This window comes from Anomaloglossus baeobatrachus, chromosome 9 (assembly GCF_048569485.1).
Source record: "Anomaloglossus baeobatrachus isolate aAnoBae1 chromosome 9, aAnoBae1.hap1, whole genome shotgun sequence".
NCBI lineage: Eukaryota > Metazoa > Chordata > Amphibia > Anura > Aromobatidae > Anomaloglossus > Anomaloglossus baeobatrachus.
The window spans coordinates 157941558-157963866 of NC_134361.1; the positions used below are offsets into that span (position 1 = coordinate 157941558).

General features: G+C 48.0%; 1 protein-coding gene across 2 annotated transcripts in view; it reads right to left on the minus strand.

Annotated features, from left to right (window-relative positions):
• The window catches only part of KLF8 (KLF transcription factor 8), a 121569-nt gene that overhangs the window by 9998 nt on the left and 89262 nt on the right, over positions 1-22309 (minus strand). For both annotated transcript variants that reach the window (XM_075322768.1, XM_075322769.1), the window contains exon 3: positions 15060-15170. In XM_075322768.1, the coding sequence (XP_075178883.1) occupies positions 15060-15170 (111 nt within the window). The remainder of the gene's footprint in view (positions 1-15059; positions 15171-22309) is intronic.

The following is a 22309-nucleotide window of genomic DNA, read 5'->3' on the forward strand; positions in this document are numbered from 1 at the left end:
GTGATTGGTTGCAGTGAAACAGCTGTCACTCAGCGTGGGGGCGTGTCTGACTTCAACCAATCATAGGCACCGGTGTGCGGGGAAAGCAGTGAATACGAGATTGAATAATGGGTGGCCGGCATTTTCAAATCAGGAGAAGCCGCCAGAGCTTTGACAGCCGTGCACCGCCGCGCCGGTGATCGGTGAGTGGGTGAGATTGAGTCAGTGAGTGAGAGAGTTTGAGAGATAGTGAGTGAGTGATTGATTTTCTGACAAGCAATGAATTTATATCACTTCTGGGGATGCTCAGAAGTAAAAACCGGATACGGTACATGCTTCCAGCGTTTTAGGCATGCCACCGTATCCGGCGCGCATAGACTTTGATTATGCACCATGCCGCACAGCCCCGCACCTGGCGCTATGCAGTTTTTTGCCACTGGCAAAAATAGTTCCTCTCGGCGTCCTGTGCGGCCGCCGGAGTGACGATTTTTGCCACATACGGCAAAAAACGTATCAAACGCAAGTACATGCGGCACAATCCGGCGCTAATAAAAGTCTATGAGGAAAAACCGTACCCGGCGGAAAAAAAAAAAACGGATGCGTTTTTCCCGCAAAGCGCCGGATTGTGCCGCACAGCAAAAACCTGATGTGTGAACATACCCTAAATCAGTATGCCTACCGGGCTGTAGCCTGGCCTGTAAATGCCGCCATCAGATCGAAAGCAGCATTTAAGAATTTAGCGGTAAAGGGCTCAGCTCGACTCCATTGGCTGCTGATGCTGTTAGAGGCAGATGAATGCTGTGTTCCATTATCTGCCTGGAAATATATACAGTATAAGCTCAGAAACTGAAAAGTGACCCAACAGATGATGTAATGGTACATAATATGTTGGGAAGGGGTTCATAGCCCAAGCTAACCACTGTACATGGTAAACTCTTTTACTGCCAACAATGTATGCAAACTGTTTTGACTAGAGATCAGGGCCGTATTTACCATTAGGCACCCGTGGTCCGGTGCCTAGGGCGGCAGATTGTGAGGGGCGGCACCTTCTGGCAGCAAAAAAAAAAAAAAAAAAAAAAAAAAATTTTTTTTTTTTTTTTTTTTTTTTTTTTTTGTGGCCGCCGAGCACAGGGAGCTGATTGACCCCGGAACTGCCGGCGCCTGCACTTCCGGGGTCACAGGTGCACGCCAATCAGCTCCTTCCTCTGTGCTGCGTCCACTGCTGTGTGGACGTCACATGCAGAGCTCACAGCAGGACGCCGTGATGGAAGCCGGTGTCAGAAGAGGATACTCACGTGAGCCAGGAAGATGGCGGCGGGCACTGGAGCAGGTAAGTGGATTCATAAGGAGCGTGGGAGTGTAGTGTCTCTAATGCAGACCGGAGATCTGCGCATGCGGGGGGGGGGGGGGGAGGCGGCAAAGGCAGATACTGGAGGGAGGCAGAGGCTGAGACTGGGGGGAGGCTGGAGGGAGGCAGAGGCTGAGACTGGGGGGAGGCTGGAGGGAGGCAGAGGCTGAGACTGGGGGGAGGCTGGAGGGAGGCAGAGGCTGAGACTGGAGGGAGGCAGTGGCTGAGACTGGGGGGAGGCTGGAGGGAGGCAGAGGCTGAGACTGGAGGGAGGCAGAGGCTGAGACTGTGGGGAGGCTGGAGGGAGGCAGAGGCTGAGACTGGGGGAGGCTGGAGGGAGGCAGAGGCAGAGACTGGGGGGAGGCTGGAGGGAGGCAGAGGCAGAGACTGGGGGGAGGCTGGAGGTAGGCAGAGGCTGAGACTGGGGGAGGCTGGAGAGAGGCAGAGGCTGAGACTGGGGGGAGGCTGGAGGGAGGCAGAGGCAGAGACTGGGGGGAGGCTGGAGGGAGGCAGAGGCAGAGACTGGGGGAGACTGGAGGGAGGCAGAGGCAGAGACTGGGGGGAGGCTGGAGGGAGGCAGAGACTGTGGGGAGGCTGGAGGGAGGCAGAGACTGGGGGGAGGCTGGAGGGAGGCAGAGACTGGGGGGAGGCTGGAGGGAGGCAGAGGCAGAGACTGGGGGGAGGCTGGAGGGAGGCAGAGGCTGAGACTGGAGGGAGGCTGGAGGGAGGCAGAGGCAGAGACTGGGGGGAGGCTGGAGGGAGGCAGAGGCTGAGACTGGAGGGAGGCAGAGGCTGAGACTGGAGGGAGGCAGAGGCTGAGACTGGGGGGAGGCAGAGGCTGAGACTGGGGGGAGGCTGGAGGGAGGCAGAGGCTGAGACTGGAGAGAGGCAGAGGCTGAGACTGGGGGGAAGTTGGAGGGAGGCAGAGGCTGAGACTGGAGGGAGGCCGAGGCTGAGACTGTGGGGAGGCTGGAGGGAGGCAGAGGCTGAGACTGGGGGAGGCTGGAGGGAGGCAGAGGCAGAGACTGGGGGGAGGCTGGAGGGAGGCAGAGGCAGAGACTGGGAAGAGGCTGGAGGGAGGCAGAGGCTGAGACTGGGGGGAGGCTGGAGAGAGGCAGAGGCTGAGACTGGGGGGAGGCTGGAGGGAGGCAGAGGCAGAGACTGGGGGGAGGCTGGAGGGAGGCAGAGGCAGAGACTGGGGGGAGGCTGGAGGGAGGCAGAGGCAGAGACTGGGGGGAGGCTGGAGGGAGGCAGAGACTGGGGGGAGGCTGGAGGGAGGCAGAGGCAGAGACTGGGGGGAGGCTGGAGGGAGGCAGAGGCTGAGACTGGAGGGAGGCTGAGACTGGGGGGAGGCTGGAGGGAGACTGAGGCTGAGACTGGGGGGAGGCTGAGGCTGAGACTGGGGGGAGGCTGCAGGGAGGCAGAGGCAGAGACTGGGGGGAGGCTGGAGGGAGGCAGAGGCAGAGACTGGGGGGAGGCTGGAGGGAGACTGAGGCTGAGACTGGAGGGAGGCTGAGGCTGAGACTTGAGGGAGGCTGAGGCTGAGACTGGAGGGAGGCTGGAGGGAGGCTGAGGCGGAGACTGGGGCAGGCTGAGGCTGGGGGGAGGCAAAGGCTGAGACTGGGGAAGAGAGGCTGATGCTGAGGGAAGATAGAGGCTGATGCTGGGGGAGAGAGGCTGATGCTGGGGGAGTGGGAGAGAGGGGCTAATGCTAGAGACAGAGGACAAGGGATGAGGGATAGTGCAATGACAAAATCGATTGGGTGGGGGGAGTGTAAGGACTCAGAATAAGAGGGGGCAGCATTGGGAGCTCATTGTGAAGAAGGGGCAGCATGTGTGGGATCAGTATGGAGTGGAGCAATGTAGGGGAGTCAATATCAAGAGTGGGGTAGTGTGTGTGTGGGGGGGGTCTCAGCATAAGCGTTAGTGTGGTGGTCTTAGCATCAGTGGGGCAACATGAAGGTCTCATTATGGAAAAGAGGAAGGCAGCATTAGGAGCTCATGGAGAGGGACAGCATGCATGGGACATTGTGAGAAGGGGGCAGCATGCATGGGACACTGAGGAGGGGGCAGCATGCATGAGACATTGTGAGAAGGGGGCAGCATGCATGGGACATTGTGAGAAGGGGGCAGCATGCATGGGACACTGAGTAGGGTGCAGCATGCATGAGACATTGTGAGGAGGGAGCAGCATGCATGGGACATTGTGAGGAAGGAGCAGCATGCATGGGACATTGTGAGGAGGGAGCATCAAGCATGAGACATTGTGCGGAGGGAGCAGCATGCATGGGACATTGTGAGGAGGGAGCAGCATGCATGGGACATTGTGAGGCGGGAGCAGCATACATGAGACATTGTGAGGAGGGAGCAGCATGCATGGGACATTGTGAGGAGGGGCAGCATGCATGGGACATTGTGAGGAGGGAGCAGCATGCATGGGACATTGTGAGGAGGGAGCAGCATGCATGGGACATTGTGAGGAGGGAGCATCAAGCATGAGACATTGTGCGGAGGGAGCAGCATGCATGGGACGTTGTGAGGAGGGAGCAGCATGCATGGGACATTGTGAGGCGGGAGCAGCATACATGAGACATTGTGAGGAGGGGGCAGCATGCATGAGACATTGTGAGGAGGAAGCAGCATTCATGGGACATTGTGAGGAGGGGCAGCATGCATGGGACATTGTGAGGAGGGGGCAGCATGCATGGGACATTGTGAGGAGGGGGCAGCATGCAACGGACATTGTGAGGAGGGGGCAGCATACAAGGGACATTGTGAGGAGGGAGCAGCATGCATGGGACATTGTGAGGAGGGGGCAGCATGCATGGGACATTGTGAGGAGGGGCAGCATGCAAGGGACATTGTGAGGAGGGGGCAGCATTCATGGGACATTGTGAGGAGGGGGCAGCATTCATGGGACATTGTGAGGAGGGGGCAGCATGCATGGGACATTGTGAGGAGGGGGCAGCAAGCATGGGACATTGTGAGGAGGGAGCAGCATGCAAGGGACATTGTGAGGAGGGGGCAGCATACAAGGGACATTGTGAGGAGGGGGCAGCATTCATGGGACATTGTGAGGAGGGGGCAGCATGCATGGGACATTGTGAGGAGGGGGCAGCAAGCATGGGACATTGTGAGGAGGGGCCAGCATGCAAGGGACATTGTGAGGAGGGGGCAGCATACAAGGGACATTGTGAGGAGGGAGCAGCATGCATGGGACATTGTGAGGAGGGGGCAGCATGCATGGGACATTGTGAGGAGGGGGCAGCATGCAAGGGACATTGTGAGGAGGGGGCAGCATTCATGGGACATTGTGAGGAGGGGGCAGCATGCATGGGACATTGTGAGGAGGGGGCAGCATGCATGGGACATTGTGAGGAGGGGGCAGCATGCAAGGGACATTGTGAGGAGGGGGCAGCATTCATGGGACATTGTGAGGAGGGGGCAGCATGCATGGGACATTGTGAGGAGGGGGCAGCAAGCATGGGACATTGTGAGGAGGGAGCAGCATGCATGGGACATTGTGAGGAGGGGGCAGCATGCATGGGACATTGTGAGGAGGGGGCAGCATGCAAGGGACATTGTGAGGAGGGGCAGCATGCATGGGACATTGTGAGGAGGGAGCAGCATGCATGGGACATTGTGAAGAGGGGGCAGCATGCATGGGACATTGTGAGGAGAGAGCAGCATGCATGGGACATTGTGAGGAGGGGGCAGCATGCAAGGGACATTGTGAGGAGGGAGCAGCATGCATGGGACATTGTGAGGAGGGGGCAGCATGCATGGTACATTGTGAGGAGGGGGCAGCATGCAAGGGACATTGTGAGGAGGGGGCAGCATTCATGGGACATTGTGAGGAGGGGGCAGCATGCATGGGACATTGTGAGGAGGGGGCAGCAAGCATGGGACATTGTGAGGAGGGAGCAGCATGCAAGGGACATTGTGAGGAGGGGGCAGCATACAAGGGACATTGTGAGGAGGGGGCAGCATTCATGGGACATTGTGAGGAGGGGGCAGCATGCATGGGACATTGTGAGGAGGGGGCAGCAAGCATGGGACATTGTGAGGAGGGGCCAGCATGCAAGGGACATTGTGAGGAGGGGGCAGCATACAAGGGACATTGTGAGGAGGGAGCAGCATGCATGGGACATTGTGAGGAGGGGGCAGCATGAAAGGGACATTGTGAGGAGGGGGCAGCATTCATGGGACATTGTGAGGAGGGGGCAGCATGCATGGGACATTGTGAGGAGGGGGCAGCAAGCATGGGACATTGTGAGGAGGGAGCAGCATGCATGGGACATTGTGAGGAGGGGGCAGCATGCATGGGACATTGTGAGGAGGGGGCAGCATGCAAGGGACATTGTGAGGAGGGAGCAGCATGCATGGGACATTGTGAGGAGGGGGCAGCATGCATGGGACATTGTGAGGAGGGGGCAGCATGCAAGGGACATTGTGAGGAGGGGGCAGCATTCATGGGACATTGTGAGGAGGGGGCAGCATGCATGGGACATTGTGAGGAGGGGGCAGCATGCAAGGGACATTGTGAGGAGGGAGCAGCATGCATGGGACATTGTGAGGAGGGGGCAGCATGCATGGGACATTGTGAGGAGGGGGCAGCATGCATGGGACATTGTGAGGAGGGGGCAGCATGCATGGGACATTGTGAGGAGGGGGCAGCATGCAAGGGACATTGTGAGGAGGGGGCAGCATTCATGGGACATTGTGAGGAGGGGGCAGCATGCATGGGACATTGTGAGGAGGGGGCAGCAAGCATGGGACATTGTGAGGAGGGAGCAGCATGCATGGGACATTGTGAGGAGGGGGCAGCATGCATGGGACATTGTGAGGAGGGGGCAGCAAGCATGGGACATTGTGAGGAGGGAGCAGCATGCATGGGACATTGTGAGGAGGGAGCAGCATGCATGGGACATTGTGAGGTGGGGGCAGCATGCATGGGACACTGTGAGGAGGGGGCAGCATGCATGGGACATTGTCCTCACATCATGCTGCTCCCTCCTCACAATGTACAGATCATATTTCATAATCGAGGAAGGTGTGGTGCATATACAGTAGTTTATAAGGGAGGGCAGTGTGGTGTTTATTAGGGGCAGTGTCACAGTATATAAGTGGGGACGGTGTGGTGGGAATATTTTATACTCATGCTATGTTTTGATGTGCCTGTGGTGATCCCCATTGGGGGGGGGGTTTCGTTTCTTATTGATACTTTTTAAAGTGTGCTACAGAGTAGATCTGCCTTAAACAGATGTCGTGTGCGAAAACTCAGTTTTACGTTGTCACTAAGGGGCGCGACCACTTAAAGTGCCTAGGGCAGCATGAAGGCAAAATACAGCCCTGCTAGAGATAAGCATATTAATGCCATGCAAATCAAAGTATTGAATCATTAGACACTTGTTGCGTCCAGTGCAATTTGTGACTCAATTTCAACTAATTGTCTGAAATGGGCACTGCTTTATTATAAATTGGTGAAGACTGTCAGCCAGAGGAGGCCCTGGGCACACCTTGCCAGGCTTTGCCATAAGGCCTTCCAGCTTTCACATCTCATAGTTTAGCAAAGTCAACCAGGATGTCATATCACAGTCTCTAAGATGCAGGGAATGCAGCAGCCATTTTTGGGGTAAATTTATAGTGTGATACACATCACAGCTTTGCCACAGAAATAAGGAGAGAAAGCTATAAAACTCAGAAGAAAGTGTACACTGTGCATATTATAGCACAGCAATGAAAAAGGTTTCAGCATGAGGAAAAGAGACTGCTACAGAGATTCAATTAATATAGACATAAAGAAAGGAGAGCAGGTAGGGATTGATCAGTGCTACTGGCCTGCTGCTTTTTAACCCCTTCACGACCGGCCGATTTTTCGCTTTCCGTTTTTTTTTTTCGCCATTCTTTTTCTGAGAGACGTAACTTTTTTATTTTTCAGTTAATATGGTCATGTGAGGGCTCATTTTTTGCGGAACGAGCTGTACTTTTAAATGAAACCATCAGTTTTGCCATATAGTGTACTGGAAAACGGCAAAAAAATTTCCAAATGCAGAAAAATTGCAAAAAAGTGCGATAGCACTATGGTTTTTGAGATATTTTATTCACTGTGTTCACTATATGGTAAAACTGATGTGTGGGTGTGATGCCTCAGGTCAGTGAGAGTTCGTAGACACCAAACATGTATAGGTTTACTTTTATATAAGGGGTTAAAAAAAAAAAATCGGAAGTTTGTTCGAAAAAAGTGGCGCACATTTTACGCCATATTCCGTGACCCATAGCATTCTCATTTTTCGGGATCTATGGCTCAGTGACTGCTTATTTTTTGCGTCTCGAGCTGACGTTTTTAACAGTACCATTTTTGCGGAGATGCTACGTTTTGATCGCCTCTTATTGCATTTTGCGCAAAAGTTGTGGCGACAAAAAAACATCATTTTGGCGTTTGGAATTTTTTTGACGCTACGCCGTATACTGACCAGATTAATTGATTTTATATTTTGATAGATCGGGCGTTTCTGAATGCGGCGATACCAAAAGTGTGTATTTTTTTATTTTTTTTAACCCTTTAATTTTCAATGGGGCGAATGGGGGGTGATTTGAACTTTTAGGGTTTTTTTTTAAAAAAAAATTTTAACTTTTTTTTTTTATTTTACTAGTCCCCCTACGGGGTTATTGCGATCAGCAAGCCAATCGCTCTGCAGTATCTGCTGATCACAGCTACACAGCTGTAAACAGCAGATACGTTCTCTTTTACTGTGCCGCTGGCACAGCGAAAGTGAAAGCAAGTCATGTGTAGTACAGGAGTCATCACATGACCCTGTGCTACCATGACAACTATCGGAAGTCACGTGATCGCGTCACGTGACTTCCGGTATCGGGCGGTAAGTAAAACTTTACCGCGATCGCGCTTATAATGGCGCGGTCACGTATTGACCGCGCCATTTAAGGGGTTAATCGTCACGAGCAGATAACGATTCTGCTCGTGCCTAGCAGGCACACATCTCAGCTGTGAAAATCAGCTGAGATGTGTGCCGATCGCGGCATGCTGCCGCCGGAGGACCGCGGGCAGTAACATTATGACATTTAGGACGTAATTTTACTGCCCGCGGTCGTCAAGGGGTTAATTACAATCTTTCTGCAATCATGCAGAAGTAATGCACCAATATTGCGTGAGGGAAAAAAAAAAAATAAAGCGGTGAGGTGATACTGGAATTTGGGTTACTTTGAAATTCACCTTTGGCAGCTCAGGAGGGATGTGCATTATTTACTGAGGCCTTTCAAAAGGTACTACAAAATTTGTCAGTAGGGACAATATCTCACTCGTTTTTATACTGGAAAAATACAAAACGTTAACAAGGATGCAGTAAGTGATGGAGGAAAAACAGCAACTTCAACATGTTCATCACTGCACTGCGGCTGTTTGGGACCCTCAACAACAATGCCATATGCAGCAGGATGTGAAGGGGGATATTGAGTCATCCCATGCTCAAGGAGAGAACAAGGCTGACAGTGAAAAATTGATGTTAACGTCAATGTTGGCTATTATGATCAACTATCACAGTGAGGGACTAGGGTGGAAAGTGAATCAAAGAGGACCACTGTCATGCAGACAAGTACGGCAAACTACAGCTTGTGGGCTGACATGTATTGTTAACATCAAGCAAAGAAATAACTTGGATAGCCACAATTTCAGAATTTTTCCTGGCTTCGGAAAAGGAGCAGAGTGTTCCCAGCTCGGCAAAGTTTTCACTGAGCAGAATACGATCAACCGAATATCAAATCAAGAGACCTTTCTTTGCTTCCCGCAGAGTAACCAGAAGTCAAACAAACAATGACCTACTGGTCTGCCAGGTATGGTGGCCTTTTAGTCCCTGCCATAAGCGTGGTTTAAGATGCCTCCTGTAAGTGTAAAACTGAAAAGTCAAATACCATGCAATACATCAATAGCAAAAATAACTAATGAATATACCAAAAATATAGGTTTCATCACATTGGACACAAAAAATAAGAATAAAAAGTGACTAAAATACAAGAAAAAAAAAAAAAAAGAAGATGTAATGACTGACAATTAGAGATAAGCGAGCAGTAAAATGCTCGGGTGCTCGATGCTCGGGTCGAGCATATTGAAATGCGCGGGTGCTCGACCCGAGCACCGAACCCAAAGTTAGTCTATGGGAGACTCGAGCATTTTTCCGGCGGCACCCCCGGCAGTCTGGTGAAAGCTCAAAAATATCACAAATGTATAACAGTGCTCAAATGACATGGGAGCAGCATGGGGAAGACCCCTGTAAGCATTTCTGACTCCCAGGTTACTGCTGTGAGCAATGTTGTCGGAGTATTGGGGGAGGAATAATCCTGTGTTCCTCCCCCGTGTGACATGCACTTTCGCTTTGTAGCGTATGTGTGGCAGCTTCTCTCTGCCTGTACATTCGATGCTAAGCAAAATCAAAACTGAACAGTAGAAAAAACAAAAAATAATATAGTCACCTCTCTGCAGACTCACGGGACACGTCCGATCGCTGCAAGACCTGCCGGTGATCAGCTGATGCGGTCACCGGACAGCATAAGCTGATCGTATAAGTCCAGTGGTGAGGCCGGCTTTTTACCGCCCAGCCGGTTTAAACGATCAGCTGATGCTGTCAGATTAACGCATTAGCTGATTACCGGCAGGTCCTGGAGCGATCGGAGGGGAGTCTGCACAGAGGTGTTTAGCTTTTTTTTTTTTCTACTGATGCATCAGCTGATTGTATAAAAGCCGTTTATACAATCATCTGATGTGTCATGTGATTCAGTTCCTTGAACCTGATACATCTGATCGCTTTGGCTTCCGGTAAACCGATCAGATGATATTAAGTTTGGATTGGACATCGCGGGTCCCTCGACCCAGGACTATAGCGGAGGGGGGTTCTTTAGTTCAATAAAGATGGAGTCACTTATTGTGTTGTGTTTTATTTCTAATAAAAATATTTTTCTCTGTGTTGTGGTTTTTTTTTTTATCTTTACTAGAAATTCATGGTGGCCATGCCTAATATTGGCGTGACACCATGAATTTAGGGCTTAGGGACAGCTGATAATACACAGCTAGCCCTACCCCATTGTTACCCAGCGAGCTACACGGCAACAGGGCCACTGGAGGAGTTGATACAGCGCCAGAAGATGGCGCTTCTATGAACGTGCCATTTTCTGGGTGGCTGCGGACTGCAATTCGCAGCAGGGGGGGGGCCAGAAAGCTTGAGCCAACCTGCATTGCGGATTCCAATCCCCAGCTGCCTAGTTGTACCTGGCCGGACAAAAAAATTAAGCGAAGCTCACATCATTTTTTTAAATTTTTTCATGAAATTAAAAAAAAAAAAAAATTAAAAAGGGCTTCCCAATATTTTTGGTTCCCAGATGGGTACAAATAGGCAGCTGGGTTGGGGGCATGCAAACAAAAAAAAAAAACGTAGGCTTCGCCATATTTTTGTATGCTAGCCAGGCACAGCAGACAGGAACGGCTGCCCCCAACCCCCATCTGCCTATTTGTACCCAGCTGGGAATCAAAAATATAGGGAAGCCCTTTTTTTAATTATTTCATACATTTCATGAAATAATTAAAGAAAAAAATGTGGGCTTCGCCCAATTTGTGTGTTTAGCCAGGTACAACTAGGCAGCTGGGGATTGGAATCCGCAGCGCAGGTTGGCCCAAGCTTTCTGGCCCACCCCCCGCTGCGAATTGCAGTCCGCAGCAGCCCCAGAAAATAACGCTTTCATAGAAACGCCATATTCTGGTGCTGTATCAACTCTTTCAGCGGCCCTGGTGCTGGGTGGCATGCTTGGTAATAAGGGGTTAATACCAGCTTTGTTTTACCAGCTGGTATTAAGCCTGAGATTCTTAATGTCAGGCCAAGTTTGACCCGGCCATTAAGAATCTCCAATAAAGGGTTAAAAAATAAAGACACCACACAGAGAGAAAATACTTTAATATATAAAGCTGTATGTATGTGTAAATATAATATAATATAATATAATATAATATAATATAATATAATATAATATAATATATATATATATATATATATATATATATATATCCGGGATTGGCATCTGCACCATCGCAGCTACAGCCACAAAATTTTGCACACTCACACGTCTGGACCCCGAGAGCGTCATAGGCTATGTTGTGAGACAAAATTTTAACCCCGCACATTCCAATTTACTAATCAATTTTGCCCCTATCTACATAATGGGGAAAAAGTGAAACGAAAAGTGTATCCGCACCCTCGCATTTACAATCACGAAATTTTGAACAGACACCTCATGTGACCCAGGGAACGTCGTAGACTATGTTTTGACAGGAATATTTAACCCCATGCTTTACAGTTACTCTCCAAAAAACATGCCTCCAATAAAGTAAATGGAGCCTGGAACTACAGGTTATTAGTAGGAGCTGTGATTGGTTGCTATAGGAACAAAAGACTAAGAAGCTTATATGTGAGATAATAGGATGTCGGTGGGGAGACAGAGACAGACCGAGAGAAACAGGGAAAGAGACAAACCGACACAGACCTGGGAAAGAGACAGACCTGGGAAAGAGACAGACCTGGGAAAGAGACAGACCTGGGAAAGAGACAGACCTGGGAAAGAGACAGACAGCACATACTTTGCCAATTTAGTTAAATCTGTGTGGAATATCTGTGGTGTTGAAATATATGTTGTGAAATGCTTCTATTAGCTTAGTTTTTGCCTTTTTTTTTTTGCCGTTTGTGTGTGCAGAATAAATTTTTGTTAATACATTCTATTTGTGAACAACAGTTATTAACCCGGGCGAAGCCTGGAAGTACAGTTAGTTATAAATAAATACACAGACACACTTAGGAACTCTATCTTTATTACTCTCTCTAACCCCTCCACGATCCTGGTCTTCTGTCTTCTTTAACACATGCAGCACTGCTATATCACACAGCACAGGGAGGAAAAACGCTGCTGCTCCCCTGTGCTGTGAAATCGAGCAGAGGTTGCGGCGGGTTAGTAGGCGGTGACGTCACCGCTGCCACCGTTGCCATAGTAACCTACTGAGCGGGTTACTATAGTAATGGTGATCTCCGATCAGCTGAGTGCTGCTATTCAGCGGCTCCTGCATAAGACGCTGAATAGCCGAGCCGATAAACAGGGAGTTAACTCCTGCGGCTCCTGCAGGAGCCAGTGCATAGCAGCCTCAGTAATCAGGTGATCGGAGATCACCGATGCTGTAGTAACCCGCTCGGTAGGTTACTATGGCAACGATGGCAGTGGTGACGTCACGTCTCCTAGTACCTACACTACCTAAGACACACTTTAAATCTGTCCCTGGTTCAGCAGCACCTCCCCTTACACTAGGTGACTGTGGATCACACTGCAGAGCATGGCGCCGTCAAGTGTCATATAGAGCTGATGACGCTGTGCAGCCAAGCCAATCACTGTAATGCCACAGCCATGTTGGTTGTGGCATTACAGTGTGTGACAGCCAATCCCTGCATGTGGGCTGACTCTGTAAATACCGCCCACATGCAGGGAGGGGGAGCGAGCATCTGACGAAGCATCTCGCCAGTACTCGGAGCTTGCCGAGTATCCCAAGCACTGAGATACTCAGGCGAGCACAAAAAAAACCAAGCCCTCAAATGTCTGTCAGCCAAAAAATAAATGTTCATAGTTATCAGAATATGGTGATGCAAAAATAATTTTCGTAAAATATAATTTTTATAGTGTGTAATAGTAATAAAGCAGAACACCTCTATATAAGTGTGATATCACTGAAATCATACTGTCCTGAAGAACAAAGTGGTCTTATCTCAATTGCTAAGAGACTTTTATTCAGCGGACGGGGCACCACTGCACCACTTATCCTAATCCACTTGGAAAGCCGAACAGAAATTGTAAAGTGTCACCATGGGGGCTGGGGGAGCCATTACACACACTGCTTCTCCATATCCATCCCCACCTTGCATCACCATAACTCCCTAAATGCAAATCACAGTGAACATCGACATGTATGGTACTGCTGCAGAGGGGAAGATGCCCTTTAAGAGGGTTCACCAGGACTCATTGATTGATCAAATTTCTGATTGGCACTTGTTGCTTGAAGGCAGTGGTGCTCTGTAGCAGACAACGTACCTCCAAACAATATGGTGGCACCCAATTGAATATGCAGTTTAACAATTTACTGGTAAAGTCAGCGTATGGAAATACAGTAAAAAGGATGGCCAACATTTCGGTCTACCCCAGACTTTGACCACGGCCATTGTCCCATCATCTTCAGCAGATACAGTGCCTAACTCATCACTTAAACTTTAAATAGCATAATCCAGTGAGCACTATTGTATACGCCCGATAGGTGATCAATGTGAGTTTGGTGGCTGTTTGACACCTGGCACACCAACCGGTCAGCTAAAACTGCTCTGGAAGCGGAGGGAACTTATCACTGTACTGACAGAACAGAGCAGCTCCGCACATCACTTATGGCCACATTTGGAGTAGTTTACAGTTGACAGTTGATTCATCACTGATAAGTCCTGGGCAACCAGTTTAACAATTTATAGGGTGCATGTTCCCATGAATTAGGCACTAAAATGGCATATATGCAATTTTCACAATCCACTGAGTGTTATACCCGTGGGATTACCATAAACTCTCTCTAAAACTTAACATTTAATGTTGATATTAAAAAAGATACATTACCACATTATGTGATTCAAGTGAAATAGTGCACAGAAGAGAGAGGGAAATAATATCCCTGCAATGTCCACTCCCTCCTGTGCTCTGCCTAACCGCGGAGGTCGGCACCCTATGGATGCGTCGTGGCGCCCCCACTCCTCGACGGCTGTCCCTGCTATTAACCCTATGAGTCCCTAGCCAAAGGTTAAAGTGCAGTGCATAAATATATAAAAAGTGCAGTGCAAAACTGATATATTAAAGTGATACTATGCCAATTAGAGCTCATAAATAACCTCAAATGATGGGAGGCCGCAATCCCATCCCAATGAGGCACTCAACAATAGCAGGGACATAAAAACTTAGTTTGTTGCCTCAACGCGTTTCCCCAACTCATGGTTCATCAGGAGGCCGATATCCAAATGCTGTGGTATGATAGACCTGTGGCAGTCAGCGTGCTGCCAGATTCACATGATACTTATACCCGTGGGGACAAAATAGTCATTTCTTTTTCATGTGAATTGACCATGAGAAATGCACTACAACAGTGATTAGAAACTATAGATCAGCAAAAAGAAGAAGAAAAAAGGGGAAAAAAAAAGAAGGGGGGGGGGGTGTCTTGCAAAATGGAGACACAAAACATTTTATTTTCTTTTAACAGAGGGGTTTTATTAGGTTTTCCTAAGCCATTAACAGAAAAATAAATAATAAGGATATAAATATTCCTGGTAATTTTTACTGCTAAATTAATGCCTTAAATCTGCTCCCGAAAAAATGGCCGAATTGATTTTACTTCTTCATTTCTCCAGTACATTGTATAGTACAGTGAATGATGTCAATTGAAACTACAACTCTTCCTGGAAAAAAAAAAAAAAACACATACACAAGGCTATGTGAGCAAAAAAAAAAAAAATACTAAAAAAGTTAGGACTCTTGGAAGAAGTGGGACATAAAAAAAAATAAAAAATTATATGTTTGTGTTTAAAGTTATTAAAGAACATAAAAACACCAAATTTTTAACGTCTTGTCCGAGATAATTTTGCTGAAAAAAAAAAAATAAAAATACCTGAATGTGATAAGTCTACTTGTACAGGATCACATGGCGACTGATCAGCCCTTGAATCTGAATCTTCTACTTCAGACGCTGGCGATTGGATCAATAAACTGTGGGTCGATCCTGTAAATCAATAAATTAACACAGATAAATAAATATGTTGCCAACATGTCAGCCATCCAGATCACAAGTCTGTGCAGCCTATGTAAGGGAACACAGGGGGAAAGTGGCCTAAATTGTTTTAATCATTTAAATCAGATCATGAGACGTATCATCTTCTGTTTTTAAGATTAACATTTCTTTTCATTTTTAACCCATAAATCAATAGTACACATGAAAATAAGAAACTTTGTAATATACAGTCATGGACAAAAGTGTTGGCATCCTTGAAATTGACCTAGAAAATGAAGGATTTCTCCCAGAAAATTATTGCAATTACACTTATTCTGTTATACACATGTTTAATTCCTCTATGTGCATTTGAGCGCAAAAAAAAACAAAAACATAATGGGCCAGATAAAATAGTTGGTACCGTTGCAAAACTGAGGGTAAACAACTTTGTTTCAAGAACGTGAGGCTTGTTAAAACTCGCCTGTACCAAGTAACAGGTGTGGGCAATATGAAAATCACACCTGAAACCAGACAAAAAGGGGAGAAGCAGCGTCAATCTTTGCATTGTGTGTCCTCAATCTAGTTCCAAATAAATTCAAGCTGTCCTGCAGGCCTGGAATGACCCGGTATCACTAGACCAGGTTCTGTGAATATATTTTTAGCTCAATTCTTGTAACAATATCACACTATGGAGTGTTACATATGCTCTGGTCTGTTCAGAGGGGACCACAGATTTGGCAAGAAGTCTCCAGTGATCATGATCTATTGTTAAAGGATCTATATAAATGCTACTTTTACAGTAATTCTGCCTGGTATACACAGGAAAGACTGCGGAGAATGCAGAACAGAAAGAGTTAGTCTATTCTTAGGCTTACTGGGTAATGTGTATACGATGATATTTTAGGATTTTCCAAGACAAATTTTGTGTGTTCATAACTTTTATATTTATATATGAATATTTATATCTTGTGTGTGTATATTATATTATATTATAATATATATATATATATATATATATATATATATATATATATATATATTATATATATATATATAATGTATGAATACACGTATATGTATGAATACACATATGTATGAATACACACGCATATATATATATATATATGTGATATACATATACGGTATATTATATATATATATATATATATATATTATACCGTATATATACATATATATATATATATATATATATATATATATATATATATATATATATATATATATATATATATATATATATACATACACATATATACATACATACATACATACATATATATATATATATACACATACATACACATACATACACATATATATACACATACATACATACATACATACATACATATATATATATATATATATATATATACACATACATATACATATACATATATACACAGTGCCTACAGGTAGTATTCAACCGCCTGCAGATTTAGCAGGTTTGATAAGATGCAAATAAGTTAGAGCCTGCAAACTTCAAGCAAGAGCAGGATTTATTAACAGATGCATAAATCTTACAAACCAACAAGTTACGTTGCTCAGTTAAATTTTCAACATAAAAGTGTGGGTCAATTATTATTCAACCCCTAGGTTTAATATTTTGTGGAATTACCCTTATTTGCAATTACAGTTAATAATCGTCTTTTATAAGACCTGATCAGGCCGGCACAGGTCTCTGGAGTTATCTTGGCCCACTCCTCCATGCAGATCTTCTCCAAGTTATCTAGGTTCTTTGGGTGTCTCATGTGGACTTTAATCTTGAGCTCCTTCCACAAGTTTTCAATTGGGTTAAGGTCAGGAGACTGACTAGGCCACTGCAACACCTTGATTTTTTCCCTCTTGAACCAGGCCTTGGTTTTCTTGGCTGTGTGCTTTGGGTCGTTGTCTTGTTGGAAGATGAAATGACGACCCATCTTAAGATTCTTGATGGAGGAGCGGAGGTTCTTGGCCAAAATCTCCAGGTAGGACGTGCTATCCATCTTCCCATGGATGCGGACCAGATGGCCAGGCCCCTTGGCTGAGAAACAGCCCCACAGCATGATGCTGCCACCACCATGCTTGACTGTAGGGATGGTATTCTTGGGGTCGTATGCAGTGCCATCCAGTCTCCAAAAGTCACGTGTGTGGTTGGCACCAAAGATCTCGATCTTGGTCTCATCAGACCAGAGAACCTTGAACCAGTCTGTCTCAGAGTCCTCCAAGTGATCATGAGCAAACTGTAGACGAGCCTTGACATGACGCTTTGAAAGTAAAGGTACCTTACGGGCTCTTCTGGAACGGAGACCATTGCGGTGGAGTACATTACTTATGGTATTGACTGAAACCAATGTCCCCACTGCCATGAGATCTTCCCGGAGCTCCTTCCTTGTAGTCCTTGGGTTAGCCTTGACTCTTCGGACAAGCCTGGCCTCGGCACGGGTGGAAACTTTCAAAAGGCTGTCCAAGCCGTGGAAGGCTAACAGTAATTCCATAAGCCTTCCACTTCCGGATGATGCTCCCAACAGTGAAGACAGGTAGGCCCAACTCCTTGGAAAGGGTTTTGTACCCCTTGCCAGCCTTGTGACCCTCCACGATCTTGTCTCTGATGGCCTTGGAATGCTCCTTTGTCTTTCCCATGTTGACCAAGTATGAGTGCTGTTCACAAGTTTGGGGAGGGTCTTAGTCAGAAAAGGCTGGAAAAAGAGATAATTAATCCAAACATGTGAAGCTCATTGTTCTTTGTGCCTGAAATACTTCTTAATACTTTAGGGGAACCAAACAGAATTCTTGTGGTTTGAGGGGTTGAATAATAAATGACCCTCTGAATAAACTTTTCACAATTTAAAAAAAAAATAAAAAAAGAAATAACATTCTTTTTTGCTGCAGTGCATTTCACACTTCCAGGCTGATCTACAGTCCAAATGTCACAATGCCAAGCTAAATCCGAATGTGTAAACCTGCAGGGGGTTGAATAATACTTGTAGGCACTGTATATATATATATATATATATATATAATAATATTTATATATATATATATATATACACACATATGTACATATGTACATACACACACACACACACACACACACTAGAAGGTGGCCCGATTCTACGCATCGGGTATTCTAGAATTTACATATTGTGTAGTTCATGTATGATTTTTGTATATATATATATATATATATATATATATATATATATATATATATATATATATATATATATATATATATATATATATATATATATATATATATGTTGTTGTGTGTACTTACCAAGTGTTTGTGTAGGGCGCTGTACATGTTCTGGGTGTTGTCTGGGTGTGGCGGGGGGTGAGAGCGGTGTTGTATGTGTGTTACGTTGTTTGTGGAGCGCTGTGTGTCTGTAGCGTTGTGTGTGTGTGTGTTGCGCGGTTTGTGTGTGTGGTGTGTTTTGGGGGAGGTATGTTTTGTGCAATGTGTGTGTTGTGCGGTATGTGCGTATATTTATGTATGCCGCGGTGTTTGTGTATTGGGTGTTGTGTGTGTGCAGCGTTGTCTGTGTGTGTGGGTGTCTATGTAGGGCGGTGTTTGTGGTTCACAGTGTGTGTGTGTGTGTTGTGCAGTGTGTGTGTGTGTGTGTTGTGCAGTGTGTGTGTGTGTGTGTGTGTGTGTGTGTGTGTGTGTTGGGGGGAGGTGTGCACCTCCCATCGTGCTCCATCCCCCATGCTGCGCACCCCCCATCGTGCTCCATCCGCCATGCTGCGCACTCCCAAACGTGGTACATCCGCCATGCTGCGCACTCCCAAACGTGCTCCATCCGCCATGCTGCGCACTCCCAAACGTGCTCCATCCGCCATGCTGCGCACTCCCAAACGTGCTCCATCCGCCATGCTGCGCACTCCCAAACGTGCTCCATCCGCCATGCTGCGCACTCCCAAACGTGCACCATCCGCCATGCTGCGCACTCCCAAACGTGCTCCATCCGCCATGCTGCGCACTCCCAAACGTGCTCCATCCGCCATGCTGCGCACTCCCAAACGTGCTCCATCCGCCATGCTGCGCACTCCCAAACGTGCTCCATCCGCCATGCTGCGCACTCCCAAACGTGGTCCATCCGCCATGCTGCGCACTCACAAACGTGCTTCATCCCCCATGCTGCGCACTCCCAAACGTGGTCCATCCGCCATGCTGCGCACTCACAAACGTGCTTCATCCCCCATGCTGCGCACTCCCAAACGTGGTCCATCCGCCATGCTGCGCACTCCCAAACGTGCTCCATCCCCCATGCTGCCCGCAGCATCAGCCTCTCTGCCCGCAGCATCAGCCTCTCTGCCCGCAGCATCAGCCTCTCTGCCCGCAGCATCAGCCTCTCTGCCCGCAGCATCAGCCTCTCTGCCCGCAGCATCAGCCTCTCTCCTCCCAGCATCAGCCTCTCTCCTCCCAGCATCAGCCTTTTCTGTCCCTAGCATCAGCCTCTCTCCTCCCAGCCTACCCCAGCCTCAGCCTCCCCCAGCATCAGCCTCTCTTCTCTCAGCCTCCCCCTCCCAGCCTTCCCCAGGATCAGCCTCTCTCCTCCCAGCATCAGCCTCTCTTCTCTCAGCCTCCCCCTCCCAGCCTTCCTCAGGATCAGCCTCTCTCCTCCCAGCATCAGCCTCTCTCCTCCCAGCATCAGCCTCTCTCCTCCCAGCATCAGCCTCTCTCCTCCCAGCATCAGCCTCTCTCCTCCCAGCATCAGCCTCTCTCCTTTCAGCATCAGCCTCTCTCCTCCCAGCATCAGCCTCTCTCCTCCCAGCATCAGCCTCGCATCAGCCTCTCTCCTCCCAGCATCAGCCTCGCATCAGCCTCTCTCCTCCCAGCATCAGCCTCTCTCCTCCCAGCATCAGCCTCTCTCCTCCCAGCATCAGCCTCTCTCCTCCCAGCATCAGCCTCTCTCCTCCCAGCATCAGCCTTTTCTGTCCCCAGCATCAGCCTCTCTCCTCCCAGCCTACCCCAGCCTCAGCCTCACCCAGCATCAGCCTCTCTTCTCTCAGCCTCCCCCTCCCAGCCTTCCCCAGGATCAGCCTCTCTCCTCCCAGCCTCCTCCAGCACGCCGTGCTCCTCTGCCGACACAGATCCGATCGCACACACACACACACACACACACACCCGATCGCATACACTCACACACACACCCGATCGCATACACTCACACACACACACACACACACACCCGATCGCATACACTCACACACACACCCGATCGCATACACTCACACACACACACACACCCGATCGCATACACTCACACACACACACATTGACGATATTGCACATACGCGCTCACACTCACAACATCCGGAGATACCACATGCTTCTGGCCATGTGATCCTCCGGCAGGTCCTGGAAGGTCACACCACAGTATCGCCGCCGAGAAGCAAGCGATATCCCAGGATGTTGTGAGTGTGTGGATGCGATGTGATGTGTGTGTGAGGTGTGTGTGAGAGTGTGATCTGAGGTGTGTGTGTGTGCGTGCATGTGTGTATGTTCCGCCGCTGCAGGACCTTGATGCGCTGGTAACTATGCTACCATGGTTACCAGCGTATCCCGTCCCCCGCTCGCACGGGAGCCCACACCAGCATACGGCGGCAACCCCAGCAATGCGAGGGTATGTGTCGGCTGGGTTGGCAGCGTACGCTGATGTGGGCTCCCGGGGGTACAGTATTCACCTGGGAGTCGTGGCTCCATGTCAGTCGGTTCGGGGAATGCGTGCGGGGCCAGAGCGAGCGTGCATTGCGTGAGGGGGGCGGGGCGTGGGCGAGTTGCCTGGGCGAGCGGCCAATCCGTGCGGGGGGGGCGGGGCCATGGCGAGCCCAGCGGTTAATCAGCTTTGTGTCACCGTAAGGACACAATTTTGGAGCAAGACAGACAGACAGAATAAGGCAATTTGATATATATATACAGTTAGGTCCAGAAATATTTGGACAGTGACACACGTTTTGTTATTTTAGCTGTTTACAAAAACATGTTCAGAAATACAATTATATATATAATATGGGCTGAAAGTGCACACTCCCAGCTGCAATATGAGAGTTTTCACATCCAAATCGGAGAAAGGGTTTAGGAATCATAGCTCTGTAATGCATAGCCTCCTCTTTTTCAAGGGACCAAAAGTAATTGGACAAGGGACTCTAAGGGCTGCAATTAACTCTGAAGGCGTCTCCCTCGTTAACCTGTAATCAATGAAGTAGTTAAAAGGTCTGGGGTTGATTACAGGTGTGTGGTTTTGCATTTGGAAGCTGTTGCTGTGACCAGACAACATGCGGTCTAAGGAACTCTCAATTGAGGTGAAGCAGAACATCCTGAGGCTGAAAAAAAAGAAAAAATCCATCAGAGAGATAGCAGACATGCTTGGAGTAGCAAAATCAACAGTCGGGTACATTCTGAGAAAAAAGGAATTGACTGGTGAGCTTGGGAACTCAAAAAGGCCTGGGCGTCCACGGATGACAACAGTGGTGGATGATCGCCGCATACTTTCTTTGGTGAAGAAGAACCCGTTCACAACATCAACTGAAGTCCAGAACACTCTCAGTGAAGTAGGTGTATCTGTCTCTAAGTCAACAGTAAAGAGAAGACTCCATGAAAGTAAATACAAAGGGTTCACATCTAGATGCAAACCATTCATCAATTCCAAAAATAGACAGGCCAGAGTTAAATTGGCTGAAAAACACCTCATGAAGCCAGCTCAGTTCTGGAAAAGTATTCTATGGACAGATGAGACCAAGATCAACCTGTACCAGAATGATGGGTAGAAAAAAGTTTGGAGAAGAAAGGGAACGGCACATGATCCAAGGCACACCACATCCTCTGTAAAACATGGTGGAGGCAACGTGATGGCATGGGCATGCATGGCTTTCAATGGCACTGGGTCACTTGTGTTTATTGATGACATAACAGCAGACAAAAGTAGCCGGATGAATTCTGAAGTGTACAGGGATATACTTTCAGCCCAGATTCAGCCAAATGCCGCAAAGTTGATCGGACGGCGCTTCATAGTACAGATGGACAATGACCCCAAGCATACAGCCAAAGCTACCCAGGAGTTCATGAGTGCAAAAAAGTGGAACATTCTGCAATGGCCAAGTCAATCACCAGATCTTAACCCAATTGAGCATGCATTTCACTTGCT